The 14,322-nt window shown below is 52.9% G+C and overlaps 3 protein-coding genes across 3 annotated transcripts in view; all 3 read right to left on the bottom strand.

Annotated features, from left to right (window-relative positions):
- Positions 1-716: 716 nt before the first annotated feature.
- MMP24OS (MMP24 opposite strand) lies at positions 717-2,196 on the bottom strand. Its single transcript, XM_045295471.1, has one exon. The coding sequence runs from the start codon at positions 2,121-2,123 to the stop codon at positions 1,959-1,961; it is 165 nt and encodes a 54-aa protein (XP_045151406.1). The 5' UTR covers positions 2,124-2,196; the 3' UTR covers positions 717-1,958.
- Positions 2,197-3,633: 1,437 nt separating this feature from the next.
- Positions 3,634-10,803, bottom strand: EIF6 (eukaryotic translation initiation factor 6). The gene is made up of 7 exons (XM_004697947.2): positions 10,661-10,803; positions 10,441-10,559; positions 10,221-10,306; positions 6,781-6,956; positions 6,172-6,348; positions 5,811-5,992; positions 3,634-3,874 (listed from the first exon to the last, which is right to left on the bottom strand). The coding sequence occupies exons 2-7, from the start codon at positions 10,545-10,547 to the stop codon at positions 3,865-3,867; spliced, it is 738 nt and encodes a 245-aa protein (XP_004698004.1). The 5' UTR covers positions 10,548-10,559; positions 10,661-10,803; the 3' UTR covers positions 3,634-3,864.
- Positions 10,804-13,970: 3,167 nt separating this feature from the next.
- Positions 13,971-14,322, bottom strand: part of FAM83C (family with sequence similarity 83 member C) — a 7,009-nt gene continuing 6,657 nt past the window's right edge. Inside the window, exon 5 of the mRNA XM_030887074.1 lies at positions 13,971-13,984. Within this exon, the coding sequence (XP_030742934.1) occupies positions 13,971-13,984 (14 nt within the window). The remainder of the gene's footprint in view (positions 13,985-14,322) is intronic.

Below are 14,322 nucleotides of genomic sequence, written 5' to 3'. Positions count from 1 at the left end.
GTTAAGGGTTGGGTACCCAGAAGAGGTGTCTTCCACAACTGGAAGGTGTTGGTCTGCGTAGGACCTGAGTAAATTGCGGAGCAAAGATAGAGTAAGCAAGCTGAAAGCGGAGTTTCTTTCTGAGGCAGAGAATAATTTAGGACAAATGGACAGCGGTATAGAATTTTAAATGGGCAGAGACCTGTGGGTTCCCTGGGGGAAGCCCGGAGGCGGGTTAAGGCTACAGGTAGGGGATCTGGCCAAGAGAGGCGGACCTCTAAGGAGAGTTTAGTTAACTGGGACTTTATAAGTCCGTTGGCACGCCTAACCTTGCCTGACGACTGGGGGTGATAAGGAATATGTAGCTTCCAATCCACTCCCAGGGCGGCTGAGACCTGTTGGGACACCTGCGAAATGAAGGCTGGGCCAATGTCAGACAGGATAGCGTGTGGAAGGCCAAACCTAGGGATTATAGATTCCAGGAGAGTTTGAGCGACAACATTTGCTGTCTCCTGGCTGGTAGGAAATGCTTCAATTCACCCTGAAAAGGTACTCACTTGAGCTGCCTCAAGCAAAATCTCTCTTGTCCACAGGAGCCAATGTGGGTTATTGTCCCATCATCATCATCATCAACATCATCATCCATGTTTGTTCTCATTTTGGCCAAGGGCAGGCTCCCTAGGGCAGGGGCGGGGAATGACTGCAGAGATATTAGTGATTCATAGGTTTGTACAGTGTTTTATACTTTGCAAAGCACTTTATTAGCTCACATCTGTCCATTCACATGAAACTCACACAGGCCTTGGGAGGCTCAGGGTGACTCTCATCATGCCCTTCCCTTAGATGAAGCACAGATCGGTTCTGTTCCTCGCCCAGGCCACCCAGTGGGCTGTCTGGGCCTGTGTCCCCACCTATGGAGCCCTCCAGGGTCCAAGGCAGCAGAATGTCCCTCCGTCACCTCCAGGTCACCCTTTTTGCTCCACCGGCCCCTCTCCACCCCTAAGGTTGGTGCTCTCAATTGACAGCTCTAGGCCCCGCAGGCTCCTGGACCTTTCCAGGCCAGCTGAGAGTGAGCAGGAGATGGAGGCAGGCAGCCCGGGCTGCAGATGTGAGGGATGTGGGGCCAGGCCTGGTGAGGGCGGGCTTCAATCTCGGGCTCTCCTGCATTGTGACCATCTGTTTGTGCCCCCACCTCAGCACGGGCGAGGGGTGACAGACAGACAGCAGGGCAAAGCACTGGGGGCTCCAGAACCCAGCTTCCCCGCAGCCTGGGGACATCACAACATTTCAGCGTCGGTCACATTTTAAACTGATCAGCCTTTGTATAATGTTTTTTAAATCATTTCTAAATAAAACAAAAACACGGGTGTATGACTTCCCTGGGGCCTGGGGACAAGAAGCTGGCTCAGAGTGGTGGCCAAAAGAAGCTTCGGGAGCAGGGGAAGCAGGGTGATTCGGTTGTCCAGGAGCGGCCTAAACATCTGTCTCCATGCCACGGAGCAGCCATCGGGTGTCCCCCGAGGGGTAGACGTCAGTGGGGTCAGGGATACAGCTTCATGGGGCTCCAGGGTGGGAAGCAGCAAGCCCTCCACGGCAGGGGCTGGAAGGATGCCTTGAAGTGAGGCAGGCCAGAGAGCCCAGTTCTGTGCAAGAGATGGAGGGGGTCCGCAGGTCTGCAGCCTTGGGGTCTTACCAGGGGCCTTGGCTGGTTCTGGAAACCGGTGGCAGGGAGTAGAGGATTCTGTACTGTCACGGGCAAGGGAACAACAGCTGTGACCTGAAAACTGGGCAGCCCCAGGCTCAGAATGGTTGGAGGTGGCCGGAGGAGAGGCTTCTAGAAAGCGGAGGTGGGGGCCCTGCCTCGACTTTCTTCCCCGTGGCCTCTTTAAGTTCTCGGTCCATGTCTAAAGGGCGCCAGGGCGAGAAGACGGGGTCTGGCCGGGCGGAGGGCGATGAGGACAGGCTGGTAGGCGGTTGAATCAATACCAGGGCGTGCAGGTGATGAGGAAGCGCACGTCATCCAGCGGCCCCCACGGGCCCTCCAGCCGCACCCAAGGGTGAGGCTCGGGTGGGGGCCGCTCGGGGTTCTCCGGGGCGGCGGGCTGCGGCTGCGGCGCCTCCGGGGTGCTCTGGCCGCCGCCCATGGTCTGCAAGAGGCGTTCTCGAGGTCCCAGCTCAGAGGACCCTCACGCCAGCCCCTGGCCAGCCCTTCACCGCACGATCTGAGCGTCAGCGGAGGGCGGGTCGCAGGAAGCAGTCGGGGTAGTGACGTCACCACGTCCCGCCCCTCGGGGCGGAAGCGAGGGTCACGGACTCGAGGGGCGGAGTCGACCAGAGCCCCACCCACCACCAACTAACCAATCTTGCCAGGTCCCGCCCACACCCAGCCACCCAAATTCACTCCTGGCTTCAAATGGAGGGGGCTCTCTACACCGGCGTAGTTGTAGTCTCCGGAACCCAGAGGCTGTTCTACTGTCCCGCAAGGTCGCCAGGTCAGAATCGGCTCGATGGCAGTGAGCGATAGCCGCCCAAAGGTCCCCGGTGGTGGTGTGAATTAGGCACTGGGCAGGCTCCTGACTCATTTGCCCTGACTGCCACGGAGTCAGTGCCCCCGATGGCGACCCTACCGGGAAGAACTCTCCCGAGCAGAAAGCCGCCTCCTCCAGTCACAGCCCCAGTAACCGCTCACTAGCCACCAGGACGCCGGCATTTGGCCCGCCCACCCCCACTTTCAGGGGGTGGGAAAGAAAAAATGTCAACACCCCCTAGCAAGTAAAAAACAAAACCAACCCTTTTGTATCCTAAGCCCTAATCCAGGATGAAGGGTTGCTAGGTGCCAGTCAGTTCTGACTCAGTGACCCAATGTCTGTCTAACAGTAGGAAGCCCTGCCCAGTGCTGTGCCAGTTTGAGCCCACTATTGCAGCCAGTGTCAACCATCGTGGGCCTTCCTCTTTTTCCGCTGCCCCTCTACTTTACCATGAATGATGCACCTGCTCTTGCAACTCCGCTACCAATCTTTCCAGCACCCCCTTGGGGTGGGAGTACCACCACTTAGGGAAACAAGCCACCAGTGCCCTATGGAGAAGGGGCATTTATGAGATTTAACCTCTGAAGCCCTATGGAAAACTCACCGCCACTGAGTGGATTCCAACTCGTGACCCTAGAGAGCAGGGTAGAAATGCCCCAGGTGGAGTTCTGAGACAGTAACACTTTACAAGAATAGCAAGCCTCATCTCTCTCTTGTGGAGAGCTGGTGGTTTCAAACTGCTAACCTTGCAGTTAGCAAACCAACTAATAACTCATTATGCCACCAGGGCTCCTGAAGCCTATAGGTCGTCCATGTAGTTCTGTATCAACCTGATGCGGTCTGCAGTGTCCAAGGCACCTACATCGCCTTAGGTCAAAGAGACCAAGACTGCCTTGCAGCCAGGAGCCCCCATCTCGGAGGGGGCTGGCGGCCCCGCTTGAGGCCTATTCAGACCCCCTGGAGTTGATGGGAAAGTGAGAAGTACATTTTCCTCTAGAGGGGAAGATGGGGCACCTCCTTGCCCAAGAGCTGGGTGGGAGGGGGAGAGAACGGTAGAAGTGTGGCGTGTGTAAGGGGTGAGGTGTGTGTAAGGGGTGTTCAGTCTGAGGCGAGCAAACAGCACATGTTTAGAATGGCCAGGGGCTGCTGCCCTTTAATAGGGTGACACAAAACTGCAGAGCCCTCGGCCAGGAGCCACAGGGCCCAACAGCCAACACTGAATGACAGGCGTTTATAGTGATGCTACATCAGGAGATGGGCACAGGGGAAGGCAGGCTGAGCACAGGGCCCTCTGCCTGTCAGCTCTGCCGATGTCCTACGAGCACCAGGTACAGCCCATGGAGCACATGCAGGTGACTCAGGCGAGGCTGGAGAGAGAAAAAAGAACATTGTCAGAGCTGCTTCCCAGAGCACACCCACCCCACCCTCCACTCCCCGATGTGTGCCTCCACCCTCACCCAGGATCTTTATTCCAGCTCAGTCCTTCAGAACCCCGCTTGGGGCTCCACAGCTGAATGTATCCGAGCATCACCTTTCCAGGCTAGATCAACCTCCCCACATTTACAAAAGAAACTTGCTCCCTCCTCAGGTGGTTCAGCTCTCCCACCAAGGTATTCAAACTATTACCAGTCATACGACAGAGCTCAAAGGGTAAAAGTCTGTTAGACATCAGAGAAGGGGACTGGGGGCTTGGAGTGAGGGTGGCAGGTGCCTGGACCCCAAGTCCTCCCATGGAAGTGAGGCAGGCCTTCTCCAGGGCCAGGACTCTCTCTCAACACCACTAACCAGGAAGGGCTGCCCCAGAGACCAGCTCAGGAGCAATTATTAGAAGCATTCTTACTCAGGATGAGAGAAGCCTAAGACTGAGGAGTAGGCTTAATCATCCTCTCAACATCTTATTCAAGGGTTTGTGGGCATCTCAAACTCAGCATGTCCGTGACCACAGAAGCTACCTGAGTTTTGTCTCTTCCAATAATCGGCACCATGCAGGCCATGGATGGTGACAGGCGGGCCTTCTGCTCTAGCTCAGTGCCACTGTTTCTAACGGTTCACCCATCAAGCTAACACTTGTCGTTTTTTGAGCAGGTACTGAAGTTACAGAAATTTCTTTTTCAGATTGCTACGAGTTTTCTGATTTTTAATTAAACGACGAATTGTTTAAGTACCATCTCTCTCCCAAGAGTCCACACCACTGCTGTAGGACACATAATAGAGGCTCAACAAGGTACCCTGGTGGCAGAGCGTACTACACACTGAGCTACTAACTACAAGTTAGCAGTTCAAACCTACCAGCCACTCTGCAGAATAAAAATGAGGCTGTCGGTTCTCGGTTCTCGTACAGATTTAGTCTCAGCAACAAGGGCAGTTCTACTCTGCCCTACAGGGTCGGCATGAGTCAGAAGTGACTCGATGGCCATGAGTCTGCTGGCGCTGAACACACAACAAAGCCGCTTGCAGAACCCTCCGGTGGCTCAACAGTGTGGCACAAACGCCAACTGCCCCCAGCAGAACCACTGGGAAAGCCCATTTCAAACTAAAGTCACTTTCTATTCCTCCTTTCAAGGTAGCCAAGTGTACGTGTGACCACACTTCCAACCCACTTTGAGCACCTCCTGACAGGATTAGCACCCAGGCGCCTGAGTAGCCCCCTGGCGCCTTGTTCACTGGGCAAATGAAGAGAAAGAACTAGGGAGTCTTGAGTTGCGCTGTCAATGGGGACTTGCCTCACCTCTGGGCTCCTATCACTGTGAAGGGCTTGGGGCCCCGTGGGTGTGGCAGGCCTTGAGCCGGATCCGCCATGGGCAGTAAGAGAAGGGGCAGCTGAGCTACCAGCACCTGCTGCTCCCCAAGAGAAGAACTTCAAGCCCACCCCCCCGCAAAATCTCAGAGATGGGGTCCAAGAACAGGTTTCCTTTTTCCTCAAAACTGCCTCCCAGCCCCGACCACACACACACCATAACTGTGATTTGAGGTGATAGCCACCCCCAACCAGTCCGAGAACTCTCCTAGGCAGGGGGGTCAACACAGACACTTCCCCACCTTCCCTCAACCAACAAAACCCCCACACCGGCAAGTACCAACTCCGAATCCCTGCGGCGTGTGAGCAAATGAGCCACATCACCAAGTAGCAAGTCCTTCAGTTTGCTTGGAGAAGGGACAGCGAGCAGAGGCTTCAATTTGCTCCCAGGTCCTGACTGCAGGACACTCACCCACAAGGAGAGCCCACCAGCAGGAACACAGCTCCTATGCCAGGTGAACACCACCCACTTCCCAGCCCACAGCAGGGAGGAGAAGCCCTGGTACCTGTCGATGAGGGAGTCCCGCATGCTGGTGGCGATGGTGCTGGGCTGGGCTTCATTCAGCTTGAAGACACTCTCCACCACAGACAGCTCCGTGCTGGTTGTGTCCAAGCCACAGAAGGCACACCAGTCGTTGGCCACCATCCCGGCGGCGATGACATCGCTGCCTCGGTTCACAGTGCCCGCCTGCAGAGGGATGGGCTCTATGTGGGTCATGGGTACATGATCCAAGTTTCTCCCCTACCTGATGTGGGCTCTTCCCAGACCCAGTATCTTGATGTGTAGCCCAACCGTAGCCCGCTATCAAGCCCCAGCCAGAGGGGCCTGCCTCAGCAGAAGGCAGGGCTGAGGGCTGGAGTGCTTACCACGAGGGGCACCTGAAGGAGAGAGGACAGCTCATCCTGGTCTTCAATTGAGGTCTTGGGATGCACCAGCCCCCCCTGATTGCTGAAGATGGAGTAGCTTCCAACGAGCACCTGGTCAGCCACTGTCTGTCTGAAGACTTCCACCTTGAGCACGTCAGCAAGGATCTCTTCTGTCTCCTGGCAAAAGACACAGAGTACAGGGGCTTGCAAACCAAAGCAGCAGGGGTTTTCCATGCCCAGAACCACGCAGGGCTTGGTGGCCTGAGCCCCTCGTTTCTCTGCTGCGTGGCTGCCGAGGGGAGCCTCGCCAGAGAGAAAAAAGAGAAGGTGCTTCATGAAGCCATGTGGGCCAGTTCTGGGGCTCAGGACAGCCAGCAGACTGCCTGAGCCGCAATCAGTTGCTTCTTATGAGCGCCCCCATTCTGAGGATGAACACCCCCACGGCGTCTTTCTGACACTGACCATACAAGGGAGGTTCCCCTATACAACTCTCACTTAATACTGAGTGCCCAGGAGAGACACCCATAATCCCTGCCAGATAAGCAAGGGCAGTGGCTAACTGCTCACTGGGCTAATCCCATGACTCACGGACAAGTTAAACTGCCTCACCCTGTCCAGGTCTGGATGAACTAAGGCCACATAGTCGTTGCAGGTGGCAACATTGCCCAAGGCTGAGAGCCGCTCCTCCACCCGTCGGATCTGCACGGAGTCTGGGAGGCAATTGCGAATGTGCTGCAGCTCCTGGTCGGTGGTGTTGTTGGGCACCAAGAGGCCATGCCTGTTCCCTGGAGGGCAAGGAGGGACCATGAATCCTCAAGATTCCCACTGAGCCCAACTAGCTTCCTCAAGAGAGCTTTAGCCCAGACTCCTGCCCTCCCACCCTCTGACCCAAACATTCACCTCCCTGGGGTCCAGCAGGCTCACCAGGCAGGCCAGCAATGGCCCAAGAGCCTGTCTCAACCCACCGTAGCCATGTGACCAGCACTTCCCGGAGGAGAGCAGGATTAGAAGGCAAGGCCTGAGCTGTGTCTGCTGCTTTAAAATGGAACGAACCCTACAGACACGCACCTGCCGAAATGGCTGTAAATGAGAGAAATTCAGAACCAAGTACTGATGACTGAAATGCTCATACACACTGACAAAAGTATACACTGGACAACCATTTAGAAAACACTCTGGCTTTCTCTGTGGCTGAATGTCACAGGTCCTGTGATCTAGCCCTTCTACTCCTGGGTATGCAGCCAACAGAAACCTGTGTATTCCGTCACTCACACACAACCGCAAACCCACCATGATGGTTAGGGTTGTGCGCCAACGTTACTGGGCCATGACTCTCAGTGGTTTGGCAGTCATAGGACAACCAGTGGTGCAGGAGCCTGCATCTGGGTGTTGCCCTGGATCCAGGATCCAGCCTGTCATCACCTGACCTTCAGTTCTTGTGATCCCACAGCCCCCAAAGCCCAGGAGCCAGCAGCCACCTGCCACCTCCCGCCTGATGCCTCATTACAGACCTGGGACTTGCCATTCACTCCGACAGCACAAGCCACTTTCTTGAAAAAACTCTATTTCAATCTCCCTGTCTCTACACACAAACATAGGGAGAGGGGAGGGGAGGCTCAAACAGGTTTGCGGCAAAACCCTGTTACCTTTTCATTCAGTTTTCCCACAAATTATCCGAAGCTCCCTCAGATATATACCTGCTTCACTGGTCTTGCTTTTCCAGAGAACTGGCGCCTAGCACAACCTCCTCACGTCTCCACAAAGGCAATCATGCTGAAACCTCCACACTGACAACTGGTGGCAGTAGACTACAGACAATCAAGGCCACCATCCCGGCACTAGATGGGTCTCCAACTACAATTGTCCTAGGACATGTACACCTGACAGCCCCCACAGGGCCTGGGGCCAAGTGACAATGCCAATGCTCACAAGTCAGACTCCATCTCAAGCACAAGTAGCACTGAAAGGTCCAGTAGAAAAGGCCCCCTACCTGTGTGTCAGGACCCCTGGGAGACAGAGGTAGTTGATAGACAGCAGTGTCCCTGCCAGGACTTTTCAGCCAGGAAGCACGTCATCAAGGGAAAAACCCCTTCTACAACTAGATCAGCAGTTGTCAACCTATGGGTCGTGACCCCTTTGGGGATCGAATGACCCTTTCACAGGGGCCGCCTAAGACAAACCATTGGAAAACAGGTATTTCTGATGGTCTTAGGAACCGAGACACTGCTGCTCCTCTATCCGTCTCCAGGTGGGTCCACCCACATGCAGATACGCCCACATACAAGTACCCGGCATGAAGACTGTTACCCACGCTACACCATGCTTCAAGACAAAATTTCATTTATCACTAGAAATATTTCACAACATATAATTACATAGTTTTTGTGATTAATCACTATGCATTAATTGTTAAATTTGTAACAATGAAAATATATCCTGCATATCAGATATTTACATTAGGATTCAAAACAGTACCAAAATGACAGTTACGAAGTAGCAAGAAAATAATTTTCTGGTTGGAGGTCACCACCACATGAGGAACTATATTCAAGGGTCGCGGCATGAGGAAGGCTGAGAACCACTGCTCTAGATGCAGTGCCCTGTGCGCACACCCCTGGACTTCCCTTCCTCAGGAAAGCTTTTTAGAAAACTAGTACAACAAAATGGCAAGCACCACATAACAATTTCTGTCTGTCTGTGGATTTTACCCTGAAAACGCAGAACACATTTCATACTTTCACTTTCAACAAACAACTTCCAGGGAAAGGTATAAACTTTGGAAACTTTGGCCTTTCCTATATATTACAGCCCTAGGCACGAAACAGTTTTAGATGACCAGAGGGAGAGCAGAGCCAGAGCAGCACTATTTAGAATAGCCCAGAGGGTCTGTTACAAACTCAAATGCCCACCGCCAGCAGATGGGTGCATCTACCATGCCCTATTGGTACCAAGTGCATGACAGCAACAGCAACCAATAAACTCCAATTGCGCTATGTCAACAATGACCACAACTCTGCCTATCCCTAGAAGGCAACCAGCCTGACCTTCTGAACCCTGACTGCTTCATGTGGTAAACACACAGCGAGCGCCCTCTCTTTAGGCATGTCCCAGGGCCTAACGCCACGGTTAGGGATCAGGGTGCTTCACCGGAATCAGAAAACCCAGGAGGCCAAAGTTTACCAAGCTTAAGGTTAAAAAAAAAAAAAGTCTTTTACTTTAATAAAAAAAGAAGAAACAAACTTCCACAGGATTCTGCTGAGCAGAGCTGGAAACAGGAAGTGACAATACATGGGAGAGAGATTCCACTCAGAGAAAGGACCAATGGCTGGAGTCAGGCGTGCTGGGGAGGACGAGGAGGGTAGAGTTGAAGGTGGCTCAGAAATGTCGATGAAGAAGGAAACTGAAAACTCGAATAACTGGGCAGGAGGTCCCAGTCTCAGCCTGTCTTCCAAAATCAGACATAGACAACAAGCGGCAGCAGCCTGCCCAGAGGTGGAGGGTGCGGAGAAATGGAAATCCTCTGCCAAATTAGAGGTGAGTCACTTAAGCTCTCCGAGTCCTGGTCTCATTTGCCAAACTGAACCAATAATGTCTCTTACCTGGCAAGGTCTTTGTGAAGAAAGAATAAAATGCTAAAGGGTGAATCAAAAACCTAAACTAAATCCACTGCCATCCGATCAATGCAGGTGCATGGCGACCTTATAGGACAAAGGAAACCTGCCCTGTGGACTTGGGATGAAATCTTTACTACAGGTGCAGTCAATCTTTCTCCCAAAGGGCCACTGGCTGGTGGGCTCAACCCCCTGACCTGGCAGCCAACAGCTCCTGCATAACCCAGAGCACTTGATCTTCGTGATCATTCTGTTCCTAAAGCCTTGGTCCGAGTTTGCCGCCGAGATCGGCTGATACCCAGACGGGGTCCTTTCCACCTCCAAGAATCTGGAGGTTCTAGAGTTGGGGAGGCCCCGGGTCCCTCTCGGTCCTCCTGGGGCTGTACTGAACAGGTGCGGGAGGCGCCTCTCCTCCCTCGGCGCCTCCACCTGCCTTACCCACACACATGCGTCCGATGATCCGACAGCCGGCGATGGACGCGTGAACCACGGGGATGGTTTCGGAGAGTTCACCCTCGAACACACTGCGGGGACATGGACTCGGCGGTCACGGCGCTGCGGGATCCGTGCCCTCCCGCGGCGGGCGCCCCCGGCTCCCAGCACCCCTCCCCGGCACCCTCCCACCCGCGGCCCGCCGGCCCGGGGCTCCGGCCCGCACCTGTAGAAGTTCTCCGATCCCCCGATGGCCACCAGGCAGTAAGTGTTGGTGAGCTTAGCAAAGCAGCCGATCTCACAATTGTTCTCGAAGGACGCTCGGACCGCCATGACGCCTGGGAGCTGCGGGGCCGGGAGTTCGGGAACGGATTTTCTCACGACGCCGAGCCCTCCGGCCTCGGCCCCACCGCGACCCCGCCCCTCTCGGCCCCAGGAATCCGCACCTCAGACTTGGGGGACCACCCACGGAGATGCTCCACACTCCCCGGCCTTGAGTGCTCGGGGCCCCTCACTACCGCGGCGCCCGAACGGATCCTCGGAGCTTCGCTTCCCACCCGCTCACCACGCAATCGCAATCGCCACACGCTACCCACAGCGCCTTCCCCACCCTAAAACGCTTCCGTTTCCGCCCCCGCGCAGGGCGACTTCCGGAAAACCCTGGCGCAGGAACCGCTCGTGCGGCCATTCTAGCTCCAGTTTCCGGAAGGACTCTATGGTTGCCAGTTCCTCCGGGAAGAGACTTAGCCTGGTCACCCCACCCGCTGATGACAGAGACATTTAGGATCTCTTCTTTAAAAAAAAAAAATTATTGGGGTGTACTCACGTATCATACAATATAAGAAGATTTGTGCACTCATTTTCGTCTGGTACTCCTCGCCCTTATCTCCCTAACTGCACCCGCATCCACCCCACCAAGACTCAAGTTATATCATACCTGTTACTGTCCATGTAAATTCACCCATCCTGGGCTTTCTATACAGAAAATCACTCGTAATACACAAGGAAGCAGTTAAACAACAACAAATAAACAACAATGACTGGACAAAACTTAGAAAAACCTCCTTCCAAAAGAAAGCATAAGATAGTAAAAGTTCAAACTTTAAAATGAATCAAAAGGGAAATCGAATGATAAAGTATGACATTTAAACCTGACTACATCTGCCAGAGTCCACTTTACCATACACTCTGCCTGGTAGCAAGGCTCATCACATCCCTGGACTAGGATCAGAGTGGATTTCTGGAAGTTTAATCTATTGGGGACCCTGCAAATGGGTGTGGGGCTTCCACTGTCATTCCTAGCCTTCTGCAAGCAGTGTTCACAATTTAAGCTCTGATACCATTTCCTCTTTGGGATTTGGATTTTGCTGTTTACATTCCTTGGATCACACAGGCAGTTGTGTTTCTTCTACGGGAACTTGGATGAAACCTCACTGCTTGAGTTACAACAAGCCTTTAAGACTCCAGACGCTATCCTTTCTGATAGTCAGGCACCATCTGGTTTCTTTACTCACTTTGCTGTGGAGCCCTTATCTTCAGTGATCTGGACATATGAGATCTCTTGACTGCTACTTCCAGGAGCACTGATTGTGGATCCAAGCAAGATGAAATCCCAGACAACCTCAATCTTGTCTCCATTTATGACAATGTTACTATTGGTCCACCACTTGTCTGTCAGTTTGACATACTCTGGTGGCTTGTGAGTTGCTGTGATGCGGGAAGCGACGTCACTGGTATTTCCAATGTGAGCAGGATCACCCAGAGTGAACGGGTTTCAGTGGAGCTTCCAGACAGAAAAAAAAAACAGAATCCGATGATAGCCAGGCTGCCACGGCTCATAGCCATGACTGAGTTTATTGATTTTATTGATCAGGGATACTGCCAGGCAGGAAAAACGCCCATAGTCTGTCAGCCTGCACTTCAGTCGACACTCAGGAAGGTGCCGTGTGGGCACCAGAGTGTGCCAGGGTGTCTGTGTCCTCCCCTTGCCCTCCTCACTTCCCTCAAGCCCACTCAGTCCTGCCTTGGCCCTTTCTCCCCGTCTCCTGGGAATGCCTCTTTATCTTTCAATCCTGACCCCCACCCCTACCAGCACCCACCCGCCCCACCACCACGCATTTCATTCTTGCCACCCTCCATCACCAGTAAGCCTTTAATTAAATGCAGCTCTGTCCTTTCGTCAAGTTTCTATGCATTTAATCCTTGTCTCCCGGGGACTGAGTCTGATTCATTCCACAATCCTGTGTCCACCCAGGGCTGGGTACACAGCTTAGGTTCACAAGACACCGCTTCCCATGTGTGAGTGCACAGCCGTGTGCTGGGTTATGCACATATTTATGGTCTGTGGACCCTAAGGGGGGTCTAAAGTATGCACTGGGTGCTTTTACATGAAGTAAGTAAAAAAAAGGACCACTACTACACTTCCAGTTCATGCGCGCACAAGTTTATTCCAAACAAAACATGCTTAAACATGTCTCTGTGACCCGTGGGTGCCTCAGTAATACACTTGTCTTACTCTCATTAGGGTACCTTCAGAAAATAATAATAATAATGATGGTCCAGTCAAAACAGTGACTCCTGCTGGGCTTGTGAAATACAAGGGAGAGAGGCCAGCTTAAAAGGTTATGGCAACTGGTTTGGTTTTGTTTCATTTCTTTTCTTTCGGCATCCAAAGAGATCATCTTGATGGGTTTTCTCAACACCGGGCAATCATAGAGCTTATTACGAAGACGGCTTTTCATTTTTAACATTTCGTGTGAGTTCGGCGAAGGTTCACAGAGCAGATCATCAGCTTTACAATCAATCATTCAGACACACTTGTTTCAACTCACTGGTGGCATAGTGTCCAGTTCCTTAGCCCACTTCCTCCCTGTGCCTCCTGTTTCCGTTCGTCCTCCTCTCCTAGCCCTCTGTCTGTCCTTGGGCAAATGCTGCCCTTTTGGTCATAAATAGCTGATTAGTCTAACACGGGTGCGAGATCAGTCGCAGACCTGGAGGGTGACTAAGGGCCCTTAGTCTTGGGGATTGGTCATGAAGGAAAAAATGTCCTCGGCACAATTGTCCTGGTATTTTTTCCCTTAGGATAATGCACCTGCTCCTTCGAGAATAGCAGGAGCTGTCCTAGTAGAATTGAAGTGTGAAGGCTTTGTCAGGGGAAGTTTGGACAGATGGACAAAGTCTATAGACCTGAGTGGAGAATATGCTGAGAAACAATGTCTTCACGGTTTGATATTTTAAATAAAGGTTTCTAGGATTTTGTAGCAAGACATTTTGACTCCTGTGTTGTGTATTCGTTTAGCCAAGTGACAGTCACTGAGGGTCTCAGAGTAGGATTCTAAGTGCTTTGGCTCATCTCATTGATCTGTGTGTGCATATTGGTTGAATGTCTGGGGTGTGCAATTCGTAGGTGTGTGCCTGTCTGTATCAGGGAGGCATTTGGGCAGTACTGTGATGTGTGCATTTTGTGTCCTTGGGGACACAGGAACTGTGGCTAGTGTGTGTGTCCTGTGGGCAGGAAAGCAGTATCTTCAGAGTCAGGCAGAGACAAAGGTTTGGGTTCCTACTCAATGATGTCCTTGGATCTGATTGCCAATGAGCCATGCGGACCCTCTGGGCTCAGCTTCCACATAAAATAGGGATGGTGATACCACAGAAGGATGTGTCTGACATGAGGGTGGGGTTCCATTTCTGAGTGTGTGTGTGTGTGTGTGTGATGTAGTGCACGAGTGGGCCCAGAGAGTGTCTGGCTTGAGTTCCTCAATCCTCTTCTCCTATGGTGAAGTGAAATTGCTTAATATGGCTGTACTATCCATACTATCCATGATTCCCCACCCCACCCCAATAGTGTAAATAAGATGTAGAAGACTCGAATGCAGGGATTGGTCATGTTGCCATTCTGCTGGGTATACCAGTGAACCATCTCAGAAACAAGCAAGAAAATCCCATGACCATCGAGAAAGAATGAGCCACCAGCAGAGCTCACAGTAGATCCCTGTCTAAAGTGGTAGAGTCCCCAAAGGCACCAGAGGCCACAGCACCGACATCATGGGGCAGAGCAGAGGAGCAGCACTGAGACCGCGGGGCAGGGCAGAGGAGCAGCACTGAGACC

The sequence above is a fragment of the Echinops telfairi genome, unplaced genomic scaffold, assembly GCF_000313985.2.
Source record: "Echinops telfairi isolate 266 unplaced genomic scaffold, ASM31398v2 ScPeMD7_5592;HRSCAF=6446, whole genome shotgun sequence".
In the NCBI taxonomy this organism is placed as follows: domain Eukaryota; kingdom Metazoa; phylum Chordata; class Mammalia; order Afrosoricida; family Tenrecidae; genus Echinops; species Echinops telfairi.
This window is presented reverse-complemented; position numbering and strand designations above follow the sequence as displayed.